General features: G+C 37.0%; 1 protein-coding gene across 12 annotated transcripts in view; it reads right to left on the reverse strand.

The window, feature by feature from the left end:
• Nucleotides 1–24,660, reverse strand: part of CFAP20DC (CFAP20 domain containing) — a 225,505-nt gene that overhangs the window by 109,512 nt on the left and 91,333 nt on the right. For all 12 annotated transcript variants that reach the window (XM_087431264.1, XM_087431260.1, XM_087431255.1 and 9 more), the window contains one exon: nucleotides 12,316–12,472. In XM_087431264.1, the coding sequence (XP_087287390.1) occupies nucleotides 12,316–12,472 (157 nt within the window). The remainder of the gene's footprint in view (nucleotides 1–12,315; nucleotides 12,473–24,660) is intronic.

A 24,660-nucleotide genomic window follows, 5' to 3' on the forward strand; every position in this document is an offset into this window, starting at 1 on the left:
TCATAGATGGCCATCTTCTTGCTATAACCTCACATAGAGGAAGGGGCAAGGGAGCTTTCTGGGGTCTCTTTTATAAGGTCACTAATCCTATTCATGAGGGCTCTGTCCTCATGATCTAATCACCTCCCAAATGTCCCACCTCCAGATACCATCACATTAGGGATTAGGTTTCAACATATGAATTTTAGGAGGACACAAACATTTAATATATACCAATATTGCTACAAAGTCTGTTGATTTTTTGTCTGTTCATTCATTCATTCACCATATAACTATCAGATTTTCTCTGGGCCTGGCATGGATTCAAATCTCTGCTTTATGGAGTCTACTGTATAATGCAGAAAGATTTTAAGAAGCAGTATATTATAGTGGTTAAAAGCAGAGGCTCTGGGGGCCAGCCTGGTGGCGTAGTTGTTAAGTTTGCATGCTCCACTTCAGCGGCCCGGGGTCCGCCAGTTCAGATCTCAGGCTCGGATCTACACTCCACTCGTCAAGCCATGCTGTGGCAGCATCCCACATACAAAATAGAGGAAGAATGGCATGGACGTTAGCTCAGGGACAACCTTCCTCAAGCAAAAAGAGGAAGACTGGCAACAGATGTTAGTTCAGGGCCAATCTACCTCACCAAAAAAAAAAAAAAAACCACACAGGCTCTGGAGCAAGGTGTCCTGGGTTCACATTCCGGCTACATCACCCAATAGCTATGCGACTTTGGCATACTAATTTACCTTGCAGTGCCCTGCTCTCCTTATCCTTACGTAAAACACGGATATAAAAATAACACTTCACAGGGGTATTGTGACGATTGAATGAGTTAACGTATATAAGGGGCTAAGAATAGTGCCTGGTATGTAGCAAGTGCTACATAAGTGCTTATTATTAAAAATAGACAAATATTTATGTAAATTATTTCATTACAATGGTGACAAAACCACCACATCTTAGTATGTGTTTTTTACAATAAAAGGTTTTGATGTTTAAAGCCTGCACTACACCAAAAACATGGCTATCCTGAAGGAATCATGCCCTCAGAGCTTTCTTTAAAAAATAATTTACTGAGGAGAAATTCACATGAACATAAAATTAAGCATTTTAAAGTGAACAATTCAGGGGCATTTAATACCTTCATGTTGAGCAACCACCACCTCTATCTAGTTCTAAAACACTTCCATCACTCCAAAGTTAAAATCCCTTACCCAGTAACCATTTCTCCCCAGTCCCTCCAGCCTTCAGTCCCTGGCAGCCACAATCTACATTCTGTCTCTATGGACTTATCTATTCCGGTTATTTCATATAAATGGAGTCATACAATGTTTGACCTTTTGTGTCTGTGTGAATAGTACATACCACATTTTGTTAATTCATTCATCTCGTGCTGAACACGTGGGCTTTTCACATTTTGGCTTTTGTAAATAAGGCTGCTAAGAACATGCAAATGTATCTGCTTTCCATTTTTTGTGGTATATACCTAGGAGTGGAATTGCAGGGTCATACGGTAATTCTGTTTAACTTTTTTAGGAACTGTCAAAATGTCTTCCACAGTGTGTGAAACATTCTGCATTCCCATCAGCAGTGTATAAAGGTTCCAATTTCTCTACGTACTTAACACTTATTTTTCATTAAAAAAATTATAGCCATCTTAGTGGGTGTGAAGTGGTATCTCACTGTGGTTTTAATTTGCACTTCCCTAATGACTAATGATGTTGAGCATCTTTTCCTGTGTTTATCTGCCATTTGTATATCTTCTTTGGAGAAATGTCTATTTTAAGTCCTTTGACCATTTTTTTTAATTGATGTCATAATAGTTTATAACATTGTGAGATTCCAGTTGTATATTATTATTTGTCAGTCACTATATAAATGTGCCCCTTCACTCCTTGTGCCCACCCCCCAACTCCCTTCCCCCTGGTAACCACCAAACTGTTCTCTCTCCTTTGACCATTTTTTAATTGGGTTGTCTTTTTGTTGTTGAGTTGTAAGAGTCTTTTATATATTCCAAATACTAGAATATATCAGAATATTCTATATATATATTCTCTCTATATAAGAACCAGAATATATATCCTATCATATATCAGAATATTCTATATATATATTCTCTCTATATAAGAACCAGAATATATATCCTATCAGATATATGATTTACAAATATCTTCTCCCATTCCGTAGGCTGTCTTTTCACTTTCTTAACAGTGTCCTTTGATACACAAAAGTTTTAATTTTGATGAAGTCTAATTTATCTATTTTTAAAATTTTGTTGCTGTGCTTTTGGTGTCACATCTAAGAATCCACTGCCAAATCCAAGGTGGTGAAGATTTATCTCTATTTTTTTCTTAAGAGTTTTATGGTTTTAACTCTGATATTTAGGTCTCTGATCCATTTTGAGTTAATTTTTGTATACGGTGTGAGGTAGGGGTCCAACCTCATTCTTTTGTATGTGGATATCCAGTTGTCCCACGACCATTTGTTGAAGAGACTATTCTCTCCCTATTGAATGTTCTTAGCACCCTTGTCAAAATCATATGTATAAGTTCACTTCTGGACTCAATTCTATTCCATCAGTCTAAATGTCTGTCCTAAGGGCAAACTGTTTTGATTACTGTAACTTTGAGGTAAGTTTTGAAATTGGGAAGTGTGAATCCTCCAACTTTGTTCTTCTTTTTCAAGACTGTTTTTGGCTAGTCAGATTCCCTTGCAATTCCATATGATTTTGAGGATTGGCTTTTTCACTTTTGCAAAAAAAAAGCCATTGAAATTTTCAGAGAGATTGCATTGAATCTCTATATATCTTTGGGTAATACTAACATCTTAACAATATCAAGTCTTCCAATCCATGAATGCAAGATGTCTTTCCATTTATTTAGGTCTTCTTTAATTTCTTTTAGCAATGTTTTATAGTTTTCAGTGTAAAAGTCTTTCACCTCCTTGGTTAAATTTATTCCTAAGTATTTAATTATTTGGATGGTATTGTAAATGGAATTGTCCTCAGAGTTTTTGAGATATGAAGTTTTATTATAAATAATATTTTATAATATTTAATTATAAAATCTAATAGATATTTTATTCAGAATAACCCTGAGTCTTTTTTTTTTTTTTTGTGAAGAAGATTGGCCCTGAGCTAACATCTGTGCCAGTCTTCCTCTACTTTGTATATGGGATGCTGTCACAGCATGGCTTCATGAGCAGTGTGTACGTCTGCACCCAGGACCTGAACTCACGGACCCTGTGCCACCAAACTGGAGCACACGAACTTAACCACTATGCCACTGGGTCAGCCCCTCTGAGTCTTGATATACAGATATTCATGATCCATTTTTGTGGGATCTACTATTGGCTGCTGGGAACCTCTGCTATGCCGAGATCTTGTCCCCTTTCTTACCCCCTTTCTTTCTTTGCTAGGCAAGGGCATTCTGAGCTCAGCTCCACTCAGGGAAGGAGTAGGAATGCAGCCTTAAACTGACAAGATTTGCGTACAGTGTGCACTCATCTGACCTGGAGACGGAGAGGTGGGAAATCACTCAACAATGTTAATTATTAAAAACACTAAACCATTCCAGTTATTGGGGAAGGTAAACTTGTGTATCACTGAAGAAAGAACAATCGGAAGCCTGGCCTCGAGTTCCACCTTCTGTGACCTCAGCACAAGATGCCTCATTTCCATGGGCCTTGTTTTCCTCATTTGTATAATTAAGACTTGGATTAGATGACCTCTAAGGCCCTTGTTGATCAATGAGTCTATTAAGGCAAGATGTCAGTATTTCTAGTTTTCCTGTGGCCTTTCAAGGGATAATTTTCTTCACATTGCTTGACACCCAGTAAAGGTTTATTGAATAGAGACAGTGAATGAATAAATAATTGAACAAATAAACAATTAACTAATCCTTACTTCATTAATTCATCAAACATTTATGATAAGTTACTGGTTCCAGGTCATGTGCTAGATAGAGATGAAAATGTGGAGACCCGGTCTACGCTCTCAAGGGGCTCTCAGTCTGAAATCAGACTTTTAATTCTTCTTTTCTTCTTGCATTTCTAAACACAGAACACATACTCTCCAGTCCTAGTATTTTAGAAAGAACACTGAACTGGGGAGTCAGGAGACCTGTAAAATCATCACTGGCATAGCATAAGTCCACGCTTGGATCATCACTTGATCTTTCCTCTCTTCTCTTCTCTGTCTTTCTCTTATGTAACTATCCCCACATATATTCTGTTTTTAAAAAAAAAACGCAGAATGATACAAGTTAATCAATAATTCAGTTACGCAAATGCCTAAAAATGCCAGTCCGTGTCCCCTTGGGAATCATAAAAGTAATAAACTAAATTGAATCAGCATGCTTTACTATTTGTCCAGCATAAGTCATTCCTCTGGGCAAGTGAGAAACTGGTTAATTGCTTGTTTTAAGGTTCCAATAATTCACTTTTTATTATATCCCACTGTGTAACAGAGAATAGCAAAGGAATTAGGCAAAATTTCCTAGCTTGGGTGATTTTAAGAGGTTCTAGAGTGAAGTGGTAGCAGTTTAAGCCAAGGACAACACAGTACTGAGCTCAAGTAAGGATTTAATACAATTTTTTAAAAATTGAGTCCAAGAATGGAATGTAAGAAGCAGGTAGAAAAGTTTCTTATGGTAAAAATCTCACACTATGACTGACTAAACTGTCTGTACAGAAGAAAATGGCCCCTCCTTCAGTAAGAAAGAAAGACGGACATCCATCACTTACTGTAATGCAGACACCCTCAACACAGCCAGTCACCAAATCCTCGCATTCTTATTCCTTGCCATCTCTTGTATCTTTCCTTTTATTATTTCCTCTCTCTTCTACCCTTCCACGAGACGCAATACACTGTAGTAATTAGGAATATAAACTCTGGAGTCCCACCACCAGGGTTCAAATCCTGCTTCTATATTTAAGAGCTGTGTGACATTGGGCACATTCCCTGACTTTTCTGTGCCTCAGTTTTCCTGTTTGTAAAATGGGGATGATAGTAATATCTACCTCATAGAGTTGTTATGAGCATTAAATTAAGTTCATATATGTAAAGTGCTTAAAATAGCCACTGCTCTTATCATCATCATCATCACTATTATCACTTCTGATGTCAACCTCCTTGACCAGAGACACTCAGTTTGCCCCATACTTTGTTATCTTTTGTCCTCTTTTATCAAATTGTCTTTAGAAGGAACTCTTGTATTGTTAACTTCTCTAGTGTCTATAATCACACAGAGAACTCTGAGGACAGGAACCTCGCTCTATATCCTCATGTCACCCAAAGCATGCAGGAACCTCGCTCTATATCCTCATGTCACCCAAAGCATGCAGCCTAGAAATGCAATATTAGGTTACATGATACCTGCCACCCCTGCCATGTACCATACTGAACTTGTCCCTTGAACACATCAGATCCTTTCATGATGCCATGCCTTTACATATATATGCTCTTTCCTTTGCCTGAAATGCTTTCTCTTCTCATTGTCCACTTTCATTACTTGGGAAATTATTATTTTTCCTTCAGGATACAGTTTGGAAAGTTTATTTCTCTAGGTTAATATAGACCAAACATTGGTATATGGACAGAAGTCTATGAAGCCATTTTCACTGGTCTGTGGTGAAAATTTCAGCCTTTGTTCTGAAATTAAGACCTTCCCTGTGTGTGTGTTTAAATGTCCTTTCCTTTAATGAAATAATCAGAATAATTGTAGTTTTTCTTGTCTGTCCGTTTTAATGCTCTGATTTGGCAAATTCAAAAGTTGGCAACCTTATGTTAGACCTCAAAATTTTTCTTAACTTGACAGGTCTGTGAAGTCCAAGTGCTTCACCAAGTGGCTCTCTCAGGTAAGGAGTCAGTGCTCCAGACTCTCCTCTCACTGCTTATGAAGCCCATTAGAGAAGTTTCCACCAGGTACAATAATCTACATGTACATGTAAGTTTCCCTGGGAGACCCTGAGCTCCTTGAAGCAGGGGCTGTGTGCATCCCAGTGCCTGATGTATAGAAAACAGAGAAGTATTTAGCATCTACATACTGTATTATAGTCTATGTCTTTTCATATATTTTTGTATTTGACTGGATCTTCACAACCACTTTAAAGTAATTAATGAGGAAACAAAGCTCAAGGACGTTCAGAACTCACACAAAACCACAAAGTTGGTACATGATCACAGCAATGGACTATGGAAACATTAAACCATATCTTTAGGCTCTAGAATATCAATTCAATTTCTCCAAGATGTACCTGGTTTACACATATTATGCTTTTACTGGAAATATAATGATGGTATTTATCTAACCAAGGAACAACTATTATCCTCGTTTTACTGATGAGGAAACTGAAGCATAGAGATAGGGTGAATACTTATACAAGATTAAGTACTGGCAGCTAAATAAGGAATACGGGGCTATACGCAAAGTATCCTGAACCATGGCATGCTTCCCCAATCCCTATTCAGAACAGTTTAGGTAATCTAATATGCCATATTCATAAGGCTTCTTTTCAGCCTTCTAAAAACCTGAGAGAAATCACACCAATGCTTGTTCCTGGGATCTTTTACACATTATCCATTCACTTAAAAAAATTAATTATAAAACAAAAGACAGGTATATTCCTCAAAAATTCAAACAGTACTATAAAATTATGAGAAAAAAAATCACACCATCATTCCCTAACTGCTGCCCTCCCAGCTCACTCATCCCCCAGTCCTGCAATGCAGAGACAACTGTTTTCAAGCCTTTCATCTACATCTTCTAACCCTTCTGGTATTTACTTCTACATTTATAAATAGTAGCCTTATACTGACATTTCTGCACTTAATAGTTTTAGGTAACTTCGCTGATATCCTATTTTGGAAAAAAGAGGATTTGGCACTGTTAAACCACCATGCCACCTTCCTTCCTTCCCCACATCCTTCAAATATGATTTTTCATAATTTTGGGACAAATTATCCTTCAACATTTTACATTATTAAGATTATGTAAGAACGTTGTGCCACTACACACCTATTAAAATAGCAAAAATCCAGAACACTGACAACCTCAAGTGCTGGCAAGGATGTGAAGCAATGGGAACTGTCATTCACTGCTGGTGGGAATGCAAATGTTACAGCCACTGTGGAAGAGTTGGCAGTTTCTTACAAAACTAGACACACTCTCACCACATGAGCCAGCAGTCGTGCTCCTTGGTATTTACCCAAATGAGTTGAAAATTTATGTCCACACAAGAATACTTACAGCAGCTTTATTCATAATTTCCCAAACTTGGAAGCCACTAAAATGTCCTTCAGTAGATGAATGGATAAATAAACTGGTACATTCAGACAATGCAATACCATTCAGTGCTAAAATGAAACAGGCTATAAAGCCATGAAAAGATACTCAGGAACTTAAATGCATGTTACTAAGTGAAAGAAGTCAATCCGAAGGCTACATGCTGCCTGATTCCAACTATGTGACATACTGGAAGAGGCAAAACTACGGAGACAGTAAAAAGATCAACAGTTGCCAGGGATTAACAGAGAGAGATGGATGAGTAGGTGAAACACAGAAGAATTTTAGGGCAGTGAAACTATTCTGTATGATACTATAATGGTACATACATGTCATTATTCATTTGTTAAAACCCACAGAATGCATAACACTGAGTGAACCCAAATGTAAACTATGGACTTTGGGTGATAATGATGTGTCAATTAGGCTCATCAATTGTAACAAATGTACCACTCTGGTGTGGGTGGTCATAGTTGGGGAGAATGTGCATGCATGTGGACAGGAGCAAATGGAAACTTTCTGCACTTTCCACTCAATTTTGCTGTGAATCTAAAATTTCTCTAAAAAACAGTCTATTAAAAAAAAAGGTTGTGTATATCTGAGCCACATGAGATACCATGATTACATTTCTACTGTTATACAACTTTTTGTTTTCCTTGGAGTTGATCACTGCTTTGTCACGGGTTTTCTTCATTCCTAACATTAATGCCCCCTAAACCCCCCATTAGCACTGTAAAAATCACAGTTGATTTATTTTCCACGTTCAAACACATCATACTCTTATCAGATACATTCTTTTCCTGGAGACTTTCCTCCTGAAAGCCTCCATTTTTCTGCTAAAATCTGAACTGACTGTCCTCTAGATATGCTGCAGAAATGTCATCCTTTGAATTCCTTTAACCATAATTCTAGGAATTTCCTTTGCTTTTCTCCTGGATGAAATCCTCTGTTGGGTCCCATATATGCTTTTTTCTTATTTACTCTTAATTAATCTTAATATTGGAGAATATCTTCCAGATCTTTTCTGGACCTTGCATGTCTGGAAATATCTTCACTGGTGCCCTCATTTAATTGATAGACTGAATGGGTGTAGAATTCTGAGTTGAAAATAATTTTTCCTTAGACTTTTGAAGGTACAGATTCAAGGTCTTCTACCACCTAATGTTGCCGTATGAAGTCAGACATCATGCTTATTCCTAATCCTTTGTACATAACATGTATTTAAAAAAAAAAAACTAGAAGGTTTAAAGGATCTTCTCTTTTTCCCTCCTGTTCTGAAATTACATAATGGTGAGTCTTTTTTTGATGAGCTATGTCAATCTGAAAAGACAGGGCCTTCAATTTCAGGAGATCTTCTATTTCATCCTTTCTTTTTTCTCTAGTCTCTCATCTTGGAATCCTTTACTCTGACGGTGGACCTCTTGGACTAACTTCTAATATTCTTAACATTTCCATCCTATTTTCAGTCTTTTGAGCTTCCTATTTTTTTATTTTATCTTTTTGGTTCTATATCTTTAGAGGAAGACAATACAAAGTCTCAAAATATCTCTATAGTTTTTCATGCCCAATGTCCAGCATTCACTCAAAACTTATCAGGCACACCAGGAGACAAGACCAAGAGAAAAACAGGCAATAGGAACAGATCCACAGGAGAGCCCGCTATTGAAATTACGAGCTGTGGCCTTTAAAATAACTTTAATTAATATATCTGAGAAATTAGATAACAAAACAGAATTTCAGCTAAGGAATAGAAACCATAAAAAAGAATCTAATGAAATTCTAGAATCAAAAAATATAATAACTGAAATTAATAATGCTAAAGTATGTAATTCATTCAGCTTCTCAATAAATATCCAAATAAATGCCTACATAGATGCTCCAAGAGAAATGCAGGATGATTCTAGCAGTACTATTCAAAATAGCCTAAACTGGATAACTAAATTGTGGTATATTCATAAAATGGAATACTATACAGTATTGAAAATCAGCAACGACATAGATGAATCTCACAAACACGTTTTGTGAAAGTATGCATATATGAAAGAATATGTACTATATGATTGCATTTATATAAAGTTTGAAAACAGGTCCCAGGGCCGGCCCGGTGGCATAGCAGTTAAGTGCTCTGCTTCAGTGGCCCGGAGTTCGCCGGTTGGGATCCTGGGTGTAGACCCACGCATTGCTCATCAAGCCATGCTGTGGTGGCATCCCATACAGAGCAACTAGAAGGATATATAACTATGACATACAACTATCTACTGGGGCTTTGGGGAGAACAAAGGAAAAAAGGAGGAAGATTGGCAACAGATATTAGCTCAGGGCCAATCTTCCTCAAAAACAAAAGAAAACAAAACAAAACAGGTCCCAATTAATCTGTGGTGTTAGAAGTCAGGATAGAGTTACCTCTTAGAAGGAAGAGTGTCATGACTGGGAGGGGACATAAGCAGGCCTTCTGGGACACCTGAAATGTTCTATTTCTTGATCTGGGTGGTGGTTACAGAAATGTGCTCACTTTGTGGTAATTCCTCAAGCTACACATTTATTATTTGTGAATGTGTCTATATGTATATAAGAAGTTTATAATATAATAACATTTACAATATAATGTATAATATAATAAATATTATAAATATATAGTACAATATAATGAACTTCAATAAAAGATTTATTGAAGTAAAGTAGGAACAAATTATTCTTATTTTATAGATGCAGTATCTTTTGTTAACTCTGAGAAAAACATATCCATTCCTTATCGTATCTATTTCCTTCTTCCTATTAGTTTTGGTGTCTATCTACCATGTACTTGATGTACTTGCATTCAGAAGCTCTCTGGCTCAGTTTCTCCAGAGAATAAATCTCCTGTTGCCTCGTTACATGGAGTTGGAAAGGGGATCTGGTCCTACAGCAACCTATACAGAATTTTAACCATCACTTTGTTTTTAACCACATCCCTTAACCACTGCCTTGGCAGTACCTAGGGCTGCCAATTCTTGGGTCCCTCTGAGGTTCTATGTTTTGAAATCTCATTAGCAAACCTCTCTGTAAACCCCAAAGTTTCAGCTTTCTCTGCTCTTCTAAGTCAGTTGTCACTCACTCCTCAATCTTACAAAATTTATGAACATCTTTGTCTGTTGTTTTCTCCTTTTCATCCTGGTGAGTTTACACCTCTTTTATTCCCATATTATAATTTTACTGGGGCTTGACGAAGGATCAGAGATAAAAACAGGTATTTAATCTGCCAACTTTTGATTTCGTTTTTTTCCTTACATTTATTTAAAAATATTAATCAGGTTATGATTCATCTCCTATGATCTGAGGTACAATGCACATATATTTCTATAAGTTTTGATGTTTCTTATCAGCTGTGTGCTATTTTTTTAAATGAAATCTTTCACTTTCTTGTATAGCCTTTAAGTGGTACATAAGACAAATGGCCACACTTCCTGGCTTGTGATCTGGGGAGCTGTTAATGCACTGCTATGTTTTATTATCAAATGAAATTTATAGGCACAGTGTTCTGTTCCACAGAATGAACCACGGAAGGATTTCTCAGACACTCATCCAGATGGAGCACAAGTTTAAAGTCTACGTACAAACTTCTAAGAAATCACCTTTGCCATCTTATGGGCAGCTCTGTTTCCTGGGCTTCTAGGAGAATTGATTTTGTTAAAAATAATCCCAGACGAAAATCAAAAGGAAGCATCCGAATTCCCTCAATACTTTCAGTTGTTTAAGACTATCTTAGCAGCAGAGTTTGTGCTGACTTATGAATTCTAGATGGCTTAGTTACTTGCAGAATATATTTATTACTCATATAATGAATAATTAATGTATATACTTCCAGTCTTTCTAGAAATAATACGAGGAATAACTCAACCATCTTTCTATTTTAATGTGATCATTAGAAAATTAGTAATATAAATATAATCTCTCCCAAATGACTTCACAAAATGTACACAGAGTAATAAGATAGTATCGTGGGCAACTGTAGAGCTTTTTGGATGTTCAACATCTTTTGAATACCCTTCCTAATCTGGTGACTTTCCTACACAATGAGTCCTATCTCCCTAGTCAGGAATCAGACACTTGCTTTGCCAGCCTCTCTTGCAGCACGTGACCTAGGCTCTACAAATCAGACACAGGCATGTCAGCCTTTGTTCAGTAGAGAGAAACACGAAGAAGAAGAAATCCACTTCTGGCGAGGGTGGCAGGGAAGAAGACATTCAATTTTCAAGGGCCACAGTAACAGAAATTCTGGAACCCAGAGCCCAGCATTACGGTGTGACTTATGGAGTCTTTGCCCAGTGGCAGTGGCTATTGGGGTCTTCCTTGGAGCAGTCTTGTGGTGGGGGCTGGGTTTGTTCTTGGCTGTAGCCTCCAGGCCTGATTTTCTGGATATCCTTCAGATTCCATGAGCTGGCTAATTTCCTGAAATAAGTCCTTTTTCTGTTTCAACTACCTAGAGAGGATTCTGTTGCTTACAACTAAGAACCCTGACTAATTCAGATGGTAAGTGCTACCATAAACAAACGAGAAAAATAACCACAAAAATAAAAAATATCTTTGTGACATTCAGCTACAATAAAAATAAACATGTGATCCAGATTAAAGAATGACATAAGCTATAATATGGGTGAACCATGAGGACTTATGCTAAGTGGAATAAGCCAATAATAGAGAGACAAATACTGTATGATTCTACTTATATCTAAAATAGTCAAATTCATGGAATCAGAGTGGAACGGTGGTTTCCAGGGGCTGAGGGGAGGGGAAAGTGGGGGAGTTATTAATCAATAGGCATAAAGGTTTCAGTCAAGATGAATAAGCTCTAGACATCTGCTGTGCAACACTGTACCCATAGTCAATAATAATATATTGTATATTTAAAAATGTGTTAAGAGGAAAGATCTCATATTGTGTTCTTTTCACAATAAAATAAAATAAAATAAATTTAAAAAATCAGTACCATGTACTCATACTATCCAAAGACATGTCTAATTTTAAAAACATACTGGAGGATTTAAAAATCTTGATAGCAACTTCAACATACCATCTTTATCAGCAGTGTCTTGAGGCTTGTATTTTAAAGTGAAGATCTTCCGTAGCTTACAGTTAGCTGAGACAATAATTCCATCCAATGACTGGAAAACCGCTCCCTTGAATATTTCACTGGTAAATGCCACCAAGTCAATGCATAGATTGCACCACTAAAATAAAGAAAAGGAAGGAAGAGTAAGTACTTTCTATAACCACATAAACGAACAAGCCATCTATATGGCGGAAGTGCAGAGAGTTGAGGCAATTATCTGGATCAACCAGCCCCAAGCCAGTTTTCCTCTTTAGGCAAATCTATATCTGTTTTGGCTTCAATTTTCTTAAAATTTGTCTTCAATCTTCCAAAGAAATCTAAACTACACATTGGTCATCTGACTACAGAGTTCCCATCATGAGCCAAGGCTTTGACAACTTTGGGAAATAACTCTAGATCTGTAGGCAGTATGCTGGTGGGAAGCTAAGTGCAGGTGCGTTAGACCACTTCAATCTTGAAAATCAGGGATAAGTAGCCAATTGTTCCTTCAATGGGACTAATTTGATCACAGTTAGCCACTTATATTTGTTTAAAAAAAAAGTATGGACGAAATTAGAAGCTGGGTTTAAACTGTGGTCAGTGCTGTCTACTTATAACCAATTAACCTATTGTACAAAAATAGATTCTTCTAAAGAATTTGTAATTATGCCTCGTATTTGCCAGTTTTTAAAGTATTCTTGCAGGGACTAATTTCTGCCCATTAAACAATTAGACCCCTCAATACTTCATCAAATGAATTCTCAAAATGGTCTGACTGAGTTAAAGAGAAGGAGAAAATAATCATTTAGTAAGAAATGAAGACATATTTAAGACTGCAGGATGAAAGCAGGAAAAAAATTTTTGAAATTAAAAGAAAAGTAGTATTTAAAATTGTCTACGCTTCTTTTAAAATACAGGCTTTTCCATTATTTGTTTAGAAGCACAGTTTATATAAGGTCCCTTTTATTAATCTATCAAAATTGAAAGCTATATTCATTGGTAGAGGAAATAATATGTCACTTTTTAAAGGCAGTTCTTTTTAGGAATGTTGATTTAACATGGAGGAGAATCTGAGGTTACTTCCATAGTAGAAAAGTCTTGCAATAAATTATTGATTAAATACGTGAAGATTATTTTCTTTGTAGATGTCTCAACAGTCAAATTATATTTCCAGGCCATGGGGATGCTCTGGTTTTTCGGGGGAAGAGGAGTCTGGCATAATAAAAGGTAGGAGGTAGGACTGAGTGTCATGTGATAATGAGATTGGCTCGACCAGCGGGATGGTGGGCTCTGGGGAGGTATGGGAATTAAGTGGGATGGGCCAGGGAGGCCAGGTTCTGGAGGAACTGGAAGATCAGGAAGAGAACTTTGGACTCCAGAGGGTAAGGTGTCACCGTGGTTCTTGAAGGGGAATGTGACAAAAGTCGAGTATTGAGAAGCTTAGACTAGCCCTGATGCAGGAATGTTTGGGGTGGTAGAGGGGGTCAGTGGGGGAAAGTGGGGTAGAGTAGAGATAGACTGAGGCATAGAAAGACTAAGCTAGTCTCTGTCAGTCATTTAGGCATGAAGTGAGGAGGGTCTGGTTAGAAGGCTAGAGTAGGAAGTGGAATGTAAGCGACAAACCCAGTAGGCATGCCACAGGGTGAAACGTCATGGCCTGCTAAAATCCAGGTTCTAGGGGATGGAAGTGTGGGGGTTTTCAGCTATCCAATAATAATTATTAACATTTATTATATTAGCAATTGTTATAGTTGTTATAAATGCGGTTCCTATTCCTAAAGGACTTAACATTATGCCCCAATTCCAGTCATTCAGCTGGTTCGTCCCATTAGTAATCGCATTCATCCATCCTTCCCGGTTGGGGCTAAGCACTTATCAGGTGTTAGAGACTGGGCTTGGCTGCTGGGATACAGCATTGAATGAGACAGTCCTTCCAGTCTGGGAAGGGAGGCAGATGTGTGGCATCTATTACATACAGTTAGCACAGAGGGGGCTCAAGGTGGGAGGGTGGGGAGTTCAGGAAAGGCTTCTTTTAAAAAATATTTAAAAAATTTTATCATGATATTAGATGCCAATATAAGCCAAATAGCGTCAAAAGTTTCACATAAAATGTAGTCTTTTGATACCTCTCCACTCATCTAATCACACCATCTTAACTATCTCTCTGTATTTTTAAATAATACCTCTTGATTCATCAACTTCAGACTTCATCTACTGACTTCCTATCATGGTAGATAAGACTTATAGCTCCCTTACACACCCTACTTCCCCTGCTTCATCCTCCCTAGACAATTCTCTCTCATTCGTTCTCTTTCTCTTTTTCCCTTGAAATCCATACTTTGTGTTTTCCTTACTGTGACTATCTAAATACTGGACACAACTGAGCCAAGTGACGCTTTACGATTACCTTTCCTTTCCTTAGAGTTAATGACTGCTTTTTAAATTATCTGCTTCATTTTCTTTGAATCTAAGTCTTCCTACATCTAGGAAAGGCTTGGACGTGACATCTGAGTTTTGTTTTGAACAAGGAATAAGCGCTTCCAGGCCCAGGAAGGCCATGGGAACATGCTGGGCATTTCTGGTCAGGGCCCCGCCCCTTTATTCCCTCCTTAGATGAATTCTCCAGCCAGCTGCACCTGAACACCCCATCAGACCCCGTCAGCTCTGTATGGGAATTGGTGTCCACCTTCAAATACTCCCAGGAAACCAGGCCCTTACCTACTACACATTTTTCTTTTTTTCCAGTTGTATTGAGAAATAATTGACATACATCACTGTATAAGTTTAAGGCATACAGCATGATAGTTTGATTCACATATATTGTTAAATGATTACCACAATAGGTTTAGTTAACATCCATCATCTCATATAGACACAATAAAAAGAAAAGAAAAAAAAAATTTCTCCCTGTGATGAGAACTCTGAGGATCTACTACTCTCTTAACACCTTTCCTGTATATCATACATCAGCGTTAACTACAGTCACCATGTTGTACATTACAGTCCTAGTACTTATTTTATAACTGAAGTTTGTACATTTTGACCACCTTCCTCCAATTCCTGGCCCCATCGCCCCCACCTCTGGCAACCACAAATGTTCTCTCTTTTTCTATGAGTTTTTGTTTTGTTTTGATTAGATTCCACATATAAGTGAGGGCATACAGTATTTGTCCTTCTCCATCTGACTTATTTCACTTAGCATAACGCCTTCAAGGTCCATCCGTGTTGTCACAAATGGCAGGATTTCTTTGTTTTTCAGGGCTGAATAATGTTCCACAGTATATATAAATATATATATACCACTACTTCTTTATCCATTCATCCACTGACAGACACTTAGGTTGTTTCCACATCTTGGGTATTGTAAACAATGCTGCAATGAACACAGGGGTACAGATATCTTTTCAAGTTAGTGTTTTCATTTCCTTTGGATATATTCCTAGAAGTAGAACTGCTAGATCATATGGTAGTTCTGTTTTTAATTTTTTGAGGAACCTCCATACTGTTTTCCATAGTGGCTGTACAAATTTACAATCCCACCAACAGTGCACAAGGGTTCCCTTTTCTCCACATCCATGTCAGCATTTATTATCTCCTGTCCTTTTGATGATAGCCATTCTAACAGGCATGGGTTAATATCTCATAGTGGTTTTTAATTTGTATTTCCCTAATGACTAGTGATGTTGAGCATCTTTTCATGTACCTGTTGGCCATCTGTATATCTTCTTTGGAAAAATGTCTATTTAGGTCCTTTGCCCATTTTTTAACTGGATTATTTGTTTTTTTTTGCTATTGAGTTATATGAGTTCTTTATATATGTGGGATATTAACCCCTTATCAGATATATGGTTTGCAAATATATTTTCCCATGCTGCAGGTTGTCTTTCCACTTTTTTGATCATTTCTTTTGCTGTGCAGAAGCTTTTTAGTTTGATGTAGTCCCACTTGTTTATTTTTTATTTTGTTGCTTGTGCTTTAGGTGTGATTTACACACTTTTCCATCACAGTCAAGCTGCTTTTACTCCCTCTGCTTGAACTCATGGCTTCATGGAAAGTACCCAACAAATAATGCTATGCATGTGTATGAATATATGAAGACATGCGTGTATATGCACGCCTACACACATACTTTAAATCTTTCCTTTTATAATCATTCAACAAACCCCATAAATGTGTGGGAACTGATAACTTATTTAGTGAATCCATCTCTTAGAAGTACAGAGGGGAGTAGTCCCTAAAAAAGATGGAAATAACTTTCACAAATCTCCTTTGGCTAGAGGAAATAGAAATTATTTTTTGGTTTAGCTGATATTGATAAAGGTTTCAATTTTCACATATGAAATACACTTCGAATAACTTATTACTCATATAAATTCTGTGACATATTTTCTGAAGTTTTGGAAAAGAGTATGAACTCGCTACTATCAACTGGTGGATTATCTGAATTATAGTTGATCTTTACAAAATATTATTTTCATTATTCTTGATGATATCATCCACTCTTAAAATCCCTTTTTTGACATTTTTCTTGATCTGTAATCACTTTATTCCTACTTGCAACTCTAGTCCAGCAGGGAAGAGCTCTTGATCTAAAATATTAATAATTATGGGTCCTTAAGAAGTATGCACCAGAAAGACAGCAATCTGTGAGAGAAAAGAGTACGGCTTAGTTTGTTGCTTGGTTAATAAGACAGTTTATGCTATTTAGTTCCAGCATAGAATTTTGCATGAAGTAATCAACTGGCAAAGGGTGAAAGAATGATTCAAAGCCTGAATTTCCAGATTTTACTGACTCATGTTTTGGCAATATGGCTTTATTATAATGGTGAAATAACGCTATATTCTGTAAATACACACACACACACACACACACACACACTCAAATGCATGCAATAACAAGTTCTTGGTTGTCCTAGCTCTTTTTTTGATTTCTTATGCCCCTATTCTCTGCCATTACTGCAGGAAAGATCTGAAGGTAATTTGATTCATTTTGTCAGTGTAGAAAAAGCCGGGGTCACTAACAGTGCACAGCTCTAGCCAGCAGTGCCTTCCTAAAAGGAAATGACAAACAAGAAACCACAATTCATAACCTAGCAATCTGAAAGTACATCTCTTCGCAGAATTTTAGAACCTCATTCTGTTTTTGTGCTCCTAAAATAACAAAGAATGGGGTTTTAAGACGTTTACTCTTGTGCCTTTTAAAATAATTTTTCACATTAGTTTTAATTTCTCAACAGAAAATCTGCTTACAATGACTTTATTAATCTCTATCACCAACATATTATGTTTACTAAGTGGCGTGAGCAGAGATTGAAATAGTAATTTTATATTCACATGATCTGGAGAAGTAATTACCTATTACTACTGTATTAAAAACAATTTCCCCAGGAAAAGCAAATCATGACAAGTCCTTACATGGAGAGAGGGGAGTTGAGGAGGGGAGGGGAGGGCTACCAAACTGCAGCTCTTGGCTGAATCAAGGAAAGGCAAGTTCCTTGTAGAAGTATCGTCATTATACCTGTTCAGCAATTGATCCCCGCCTCCCAATTCCTACCAGCATCCAACGAGCTCTCTCCTCCTGAAACAGCAGCCCCATCTTTCTCATGCTAATCCTCAAGTCATCCTTTCACTGTGCTTTTGAAATTCTTACTACTGAAAACTACTCATATCCTCTATATTTTTCTAAGGGTCCTGCACACCCTACCTTAACTGAAACCTGGCTTTTCTCTGAGGTACTACTTCCCCTTCAAGTCTGGAGTTGAAGTTCACTTACAGAGTTCACTTGTGCTTCTACAGCCTCCTATTTTGAGGCCACGGGGCTGGGTGGCATCAGGAGAGGGTTTGTGCTGCCGACTCGAAACCCTATCTTCTTTGAAGCCTGAGGCGTTGCATAGATAGGCTGTTCCACCCTTCAGCTTCATCCATCTTAAAATCACTCCTCGGTCACTCCCTCTACTCCCTTAGACACAGCTGCACCAGCCGTATTCACATTCCTGACAAACACTGGGATCAGGTTCACCTACCTTCTGACATACTGTTCAACACCTAACAGTCCCTTAACCTCCTTTCCTTCAAAAGCCTTGCTCTCCGCTTCCCTCCGTAATCCACTCACATGGCCACATCCTGACATTTAACTTCATCACCCTGAAATACTGCACTTTTAAAATCTGGAATTGGAAGTTGTTTTTTATTATTTAATCACAACATTCTATTCCTTAAACTGTCTGGCAACTCCCTCCAGCTAAACCCTATTGGCAACTCCTTATAAATATGTTCCTCCCACGGATGCCAGAGTTTGGGCTCTGGAGCCAAACTGTCTGGGTTTGGATTCCAGCTCCACCATTCACTAGTTATATAATCTTTGCAGTTACTTAACCTGTCTGTGCCTCTCTTCCCTTATTTGTAAAATGGTGATAATAATAACACATCTCTCATAGAGTCATTAGGATTAAATGTTTACGTACATGTAAGCACTTATACTACTGCCTAGCATATGGTAAGTACTCAGCATACACTAACCATATAATCTTTTTGACTTTCATATCACGAAATCCACACACTTTAAGGGTACAGTTCAATGAGTTTTGATGATCTCATACACCTGAATACTACAGCCCATCAAGATATAGGACACTTCAATCACCCCAGACAGATCTTTTGTGCAGCTTCCCAATCAATCTCAGCACTCATCCCTCACAACAGCTTTCACCTTAGATTGTCTGTTCTAGTACTTTATATAAATGGAATCACAGTAAATGGCTTCTTTCACTCGGCATAATATTTGCGGTTCATCAATGTTGTTGCACGTATTGGTAATTTACTATTGTCTTGCTGAGTAGTACCCCACTCTGTGAATAAACCACAACTTGACTGTTCATTCTTCTGTTGTTGGACATTTGGGTTAGTTCCAGATTTTGACTATTATGAATAAAGCTGTTGTGAAATTCAGATTTGTGTACACACACTTTCATTTCCTTGGATATACACCAAGAAGTGGAACTGTTGGATCAAAGGGTAAATGTTTAACTTTATGAGAAACTTCCAAACATATTTCCAAAGTGGTTATACCATTTTCCATTTCCACTAGAAATACATGACAATTGCTTTACATCTCAACAAGATTTAGTACTTCCTGTCTCTTATTTTCGCCATTCTAGTGAGTGAAGTAGTGGTAACTGTGTTTTTAATTTGAATTTCCCTGACTGATGGCATAGAGCTCTTCTCCACATACTTATTTGACCAACTGTATAATCTTTGTGAAGTGCTTGTTCAATTATTTTTGCCTTTTTTAAAAAAGTTATCTGTCTTTTTATTATGGAGTTGTAGGATCTATTCTAGATACAAGTCTTTTGTCAGATATATGTATTAGGAATATTTTCTCCCAGTCTGTTCATTTTCTTAATAATGTCTTTTTGATGGGCAGTTTTAAATTTTGTTGAAGCCCACTTTGTCAATTAATTTTAATGCTTTCCAGGTCCTTAGAAATCTCTTAAAGTAGCTTTATATTTTTTATATTCTAAATGAAAAGTATTTACATTTAGATCTATGATTCATCTCAAATTAGTTTTTGTGAACGGTATGAAGCATGGGTTGAAGTTCACTGTTTTTCTTCCATATGGATATGATGGTGCTCAGGGCAAGCTACCCCAGGAGGCACCATTCTGGTATGCAGATTATTTCGAGCTGAAGACAATAAGGACTCAGAGAACTCAGGAAGAATATTTGAGTTTCCCCTCCCAAACTGCCTAAAGAATTTAAAACAAAAGATCTGTTTCAGGAAGGAGTTATTATCATGATGGCTGTAAAGATAATGTAGGATAGAGGTTACAATAGGAAAGGCACCAAGCCTCTTTTATCAAAAACTCTGTCTCTCCCTGACCACATTATCTATAGATGACCCTGAAAAGAATTGTCTTCCTGGTCTCTGAAGTCCCAGACCACTTCCCACGCCCAACACGTTCCTCGCCTTTAGCTGCAATACTTAAGCAAGCAGCTTAGACAGAGGGACGAGTTGCTCATTTCTGAGTTTCTCCCATGTATACATGTTATTAAACTTGGTATTATTTTCTCCTGCTAACCTGTCTTGTTGATTATTTGGCCAGCCATAAGAACCTTAAGGAAATGGGCGGAGGGAGATTCTCCCTCTCCCACTCCCCCAACAGATACTCAGAAGTTTCAGTTCTTGAAAAAAGATGCTCCTATCCCTACTGAATTGTTCAGGTGCCTTGGTTGAAAATCAACTGACTATACACGTGTGGGTCTACTTCTGAACTTTCTATTGAGAGTTCTGAACTTTCTATTTCTACCCAAATTTTCTATTGGTATCTATACCAATAACACACTGTCTTGATTACTGTAGCTTTATACCAAGTCTTGAAATCACAAGGTATAAATTTTACTTTTTGAAAATTGTCTTGACTATTTTAGGTCCTTTGAATTTCCACATAAATTTTAGAAGTAGCTTATTCATTTCTGCAAAAAAAAAAAAGAAAAGCCGGGCTGGCCTGGTGGCGTAAGCGGTTAAGTGCGCATGCTCGGCTGCGGTAGCCCGGGGTTCGCAGGTTCAGATCCTGGGCATGCACCGACGCACCGCCTGTCAGCCATGCTATGCCGGTGTCCCATATAAAGTGGAGGAAGATGGGCATGGATGTTAGCCCAGGGCCAGTCTTCCTCAGGAAAAAGAGGAGGATTGGCAGATGTTAGCTCAGGGCCAATCTTCCTCACACACACACAAAAAGCCTGCATTCTGACTGGGATTAGACTGAATCTACAGATTTACTGAGAGAGTACTGGCATCTTAACAAATATAGTCTTCTGGTCCATAAACGTGTCTCCATTTATTTAGATCTTTTTCAATTTCTCTCAGCAATGTTTTATAGTTTTCAGTATAAAGGTCTAGCATATATTTCGTTCAATTTATTCCTGAGTACTTCATATTGATGTTATTGTAAATATTTTTAAAATTTAAAATTTTCAACTGTTTATTGCTATAAATACAAAATTTATATAGAAATATATAGAAATACAATTGATTTTGGTATACTGATACTGTATTTTGTGATGCTGTTAAACTCACTTATTCTAGTAGGTTTTGTTTCGTTTTTGCAGATTGCTTAGAATTTTCTCCATAGATGATTATGTTGTCTGCAAAGAGAGAAAGTTTTACTTCTTCCTTTCCAATCTGTATGTTTTTTATTTCTCTCTATTGTCTTATTGCACTTGCTGAGACCTCCAATACAATACTGAATAGAGTGGACAGAATGGATATTCTTGCCTTGTTCCCCATTTTCGGGGGTAGGTAGGCAGTATTTCACCATTAAGTATGACTTAGTTTTAGGTTTTCTATAGAGGCCCTTTATCAGGTTGAAGAAACATCCTTCTATTCCTAGTCTGATGTGGGTTTTTATTATGAATGGCTAGTGAATTTTCATCACATGAGTTTTCTACATCTATTGAGATGATCTCATGATTTTTTCTCCTTTATTCTGCTATTGTGATAAATTACATTGACTAATTTTCAAATGTAAGACTAACTGAATTCCTGGAATAAACACCACTTGATCATGATGTTAAGGATCCATGTGTCCAGGGCCGGCCCCGTGGCTTGGTGGTTAAGTGAGCGCGCTCCACTGCTGGCGGCCCGGGTTCGGATCCCGGGCTCGCACCGACGCGCTGCTTCTCTGGCCATGCTGAGGCCGCGTCCCACATACAGCAACTAGAAGGATGTGCAGCTATGACACACAACTATCTACTGGGGCTTTGGGGGGAAAAAATAAATAAATAAAATCTTTAAAAAAAAAAAAAAAAAAAAAAAAAAAAAAAAGGATCCATGTGTCCATATTCATGAGTGATACTGATTTTCAGTTCTCTTTTGGGAATTATACCGTCTTTGCTGGTTTTGGTATCAGAATTATGCTGGCCTTACTTTATCAAATGAATTGAGAAATGTTCCTTCTCCTTTATTATCTGAAAGAGAGCATTTAAAACGGGTAATATTTTTTCTTAAATATTTGGTTAGAATTACCCAGAAAGCCATCTGAATCTGGATTTTCCTTGTGGGAATGCTTTTAACTACAAATTCACATTCTAAAAATACATATAAGGCTATTCAGATTTTCTGTTTCTTTTAGTATCAGTTTTAGTACTCTGTGTCTTTAAAAGAATTTTCCCAGTTCATCTAAGTTATCAAACTTATGGGCATGAAATTGTTCATAATATTCCCTTATTTTCCTTTTTCCTTACTTTCATTCTTGATATTGGTAACGTGTGTGGTCTGTGTTTTTCTCTAGTGGTTTCCACTTACCAAGTCTTTTCAAAGACCTAACTTTTGGTTTCATTGATTTTCCCCATTGTCCATTTTTTATCTAATTTATTTATTCTCTTGATTATTTCTTTCTGCATACTTCAGATGATTCATATGCATCCCACAAGTGTTGGTATGCTTTATTTTCATTACCATTTAAAATTAGTTAAAATATCAGTTAAAAATACCTTCTAATATCCCCTATAATTTTTCTTTGACTTATAGGTTATTTAAAAGTATGTTGCTTTATTTCCAAGTACTTGGGGATTGTTCGATTATCTTTTTGGTATTAATTTCAATTTAATTCCCTTGTAGTCACAGAACATACTTCGTATGATTTCAATCTTTTTAAATTTGTTGAGATTAATACAGCCTAACATATCATTCATACTGGTGAACATTCAATGTGTACTTGAACATAATGTGTATTCTGCAGTTGTTAGATGAAACGTTCTAGAAATGTCAAATAGGTCAGGTTGATTGATAGTGTTTTTCACCTTTATTGATTTTCTGCCAATTTCTGAGAGGGGAGTGTTGAAATTTACATCCATAATTGTGCATTTTTCTTTCTTCAGTTCTGTTAGTTTTTGTTTCATGCATTTTCAAGCACTGTTACTAGGTGTACACATTTAGAACTGTTATATCTTTTACATGATTTCACTCCCTTATCATTATGAGATATTCCTACTTACATAATATTCCTTGTCCTGCAGTCTACTTTGTCTGATATTAATATAGCCACTCTAGCTTTTTTATGGTGTTTGCACGGTATATCTTTTTCCATTTTTCAATTTTTAACCTATCTGTGTCTTTAGACTTAATGTGCACTTCTTATAAATAGTATACAATTGTGTCTTGCTTTTTATTCAATCTAACAATCTCTGTCTTTTAGTTGGAGTGGTTAGTCCATTTCCACTTAATGTAATTATTTTTGATGTGTTTGAGTTTAAGGCTACCATCTTGCTATTTGTTTTCAATTTGTCCCTTCTGTTCTTTGTTTAGTTCTCCTTTCTTTTGGATTGAATATATTTTTAGTGTCCCATTAATTTCCTCAATTGGCTGATTAGTTATACTTCTTTGTTTTATTTTTTTCAATGGTTGCACTAGAGTTTGCAATATGAATCTTTAACTTATCATAATTTAACTTTGCGTAATATTAGAACATCTCATGGATGAGAACCTCATAAAAGCATACTACTATCTCTACCATTCTTTATGTTATTATTGTCATGTATTTTACTTCTACATTGTTACTGTTTTTGCTTTCAACAATCAAATGCTTTTAAAAAATTATGATATGAAAAAAGAATCTTTTAGATTAATCTACATATTTACCATTACTGGCACTCTTCATTCTCTCACGTAGACCCAAATTTCTATCTGGTACATATTTTTTCAGGCTGAAGAACCTCCTTTAATATTTTTGTAGTGAAGGTTTGCTAGCAATGAAATTCTCTCAGCTTTTCAGTATGAAAATGTTTTTATTTTGCTCCAGTTTTTGAAGAATATTTTCACTAGATAAAGAATTCTAGGTTGATAAGTTCAAAAAAAATTTTCCCCCAGCACTATTCCACTGTCTTCTTGCTTTCGTTACTTCTGATGGGAAGCTGGTGATATATTTTATATAACGCAGTTTTTTCTTCTGGCTACTTTTTAAGATTTTCTCTTTATCATTGATTTTCAGCAATTTAGTTATGATATACCATGGTGTGATTTCTGTGTATTTTTTTAATATTGCTTCACTCTGGCCAGAACTCGAATATCTCCCAGCCCTGTGTTCACAGCTGCTTAGCAGGTATTCTATCCCCAGGGGCTGGTCTTTGCTTGCTTCATGGGGTCCCACTGTATGCACACACAAAGATTCAAAGATGCAGAGTTTTGGAGTTCCTTCTCTCTGACACTCTAACCTAAGATTCCAGCTACCTCAGTAGTCCTTAACTCCAATCTCTGTCTCTGTTCAGCAAGATGCTGTGCTCTGTCTGGGTTCCCATCTCTGTACTGCAGTCCAGAATGGGCCTTCAGAA

The sequence above is a fragment of the Ceratotherium simum genome, chromosome 5 (genome assembly GCF_057802395.1).
Source record: "Ceratotherium simum simum isolate JZ-2026a chromosome 5, ASM5780239v1, whole genome shotgun sequence".
Lineage (NCBI taxonomy): Eukaryota > Metazoa > Chordata > Mammalia > Perissodactyla > Rhinocerotidae > Ceratotherium > Ceratotherium simum.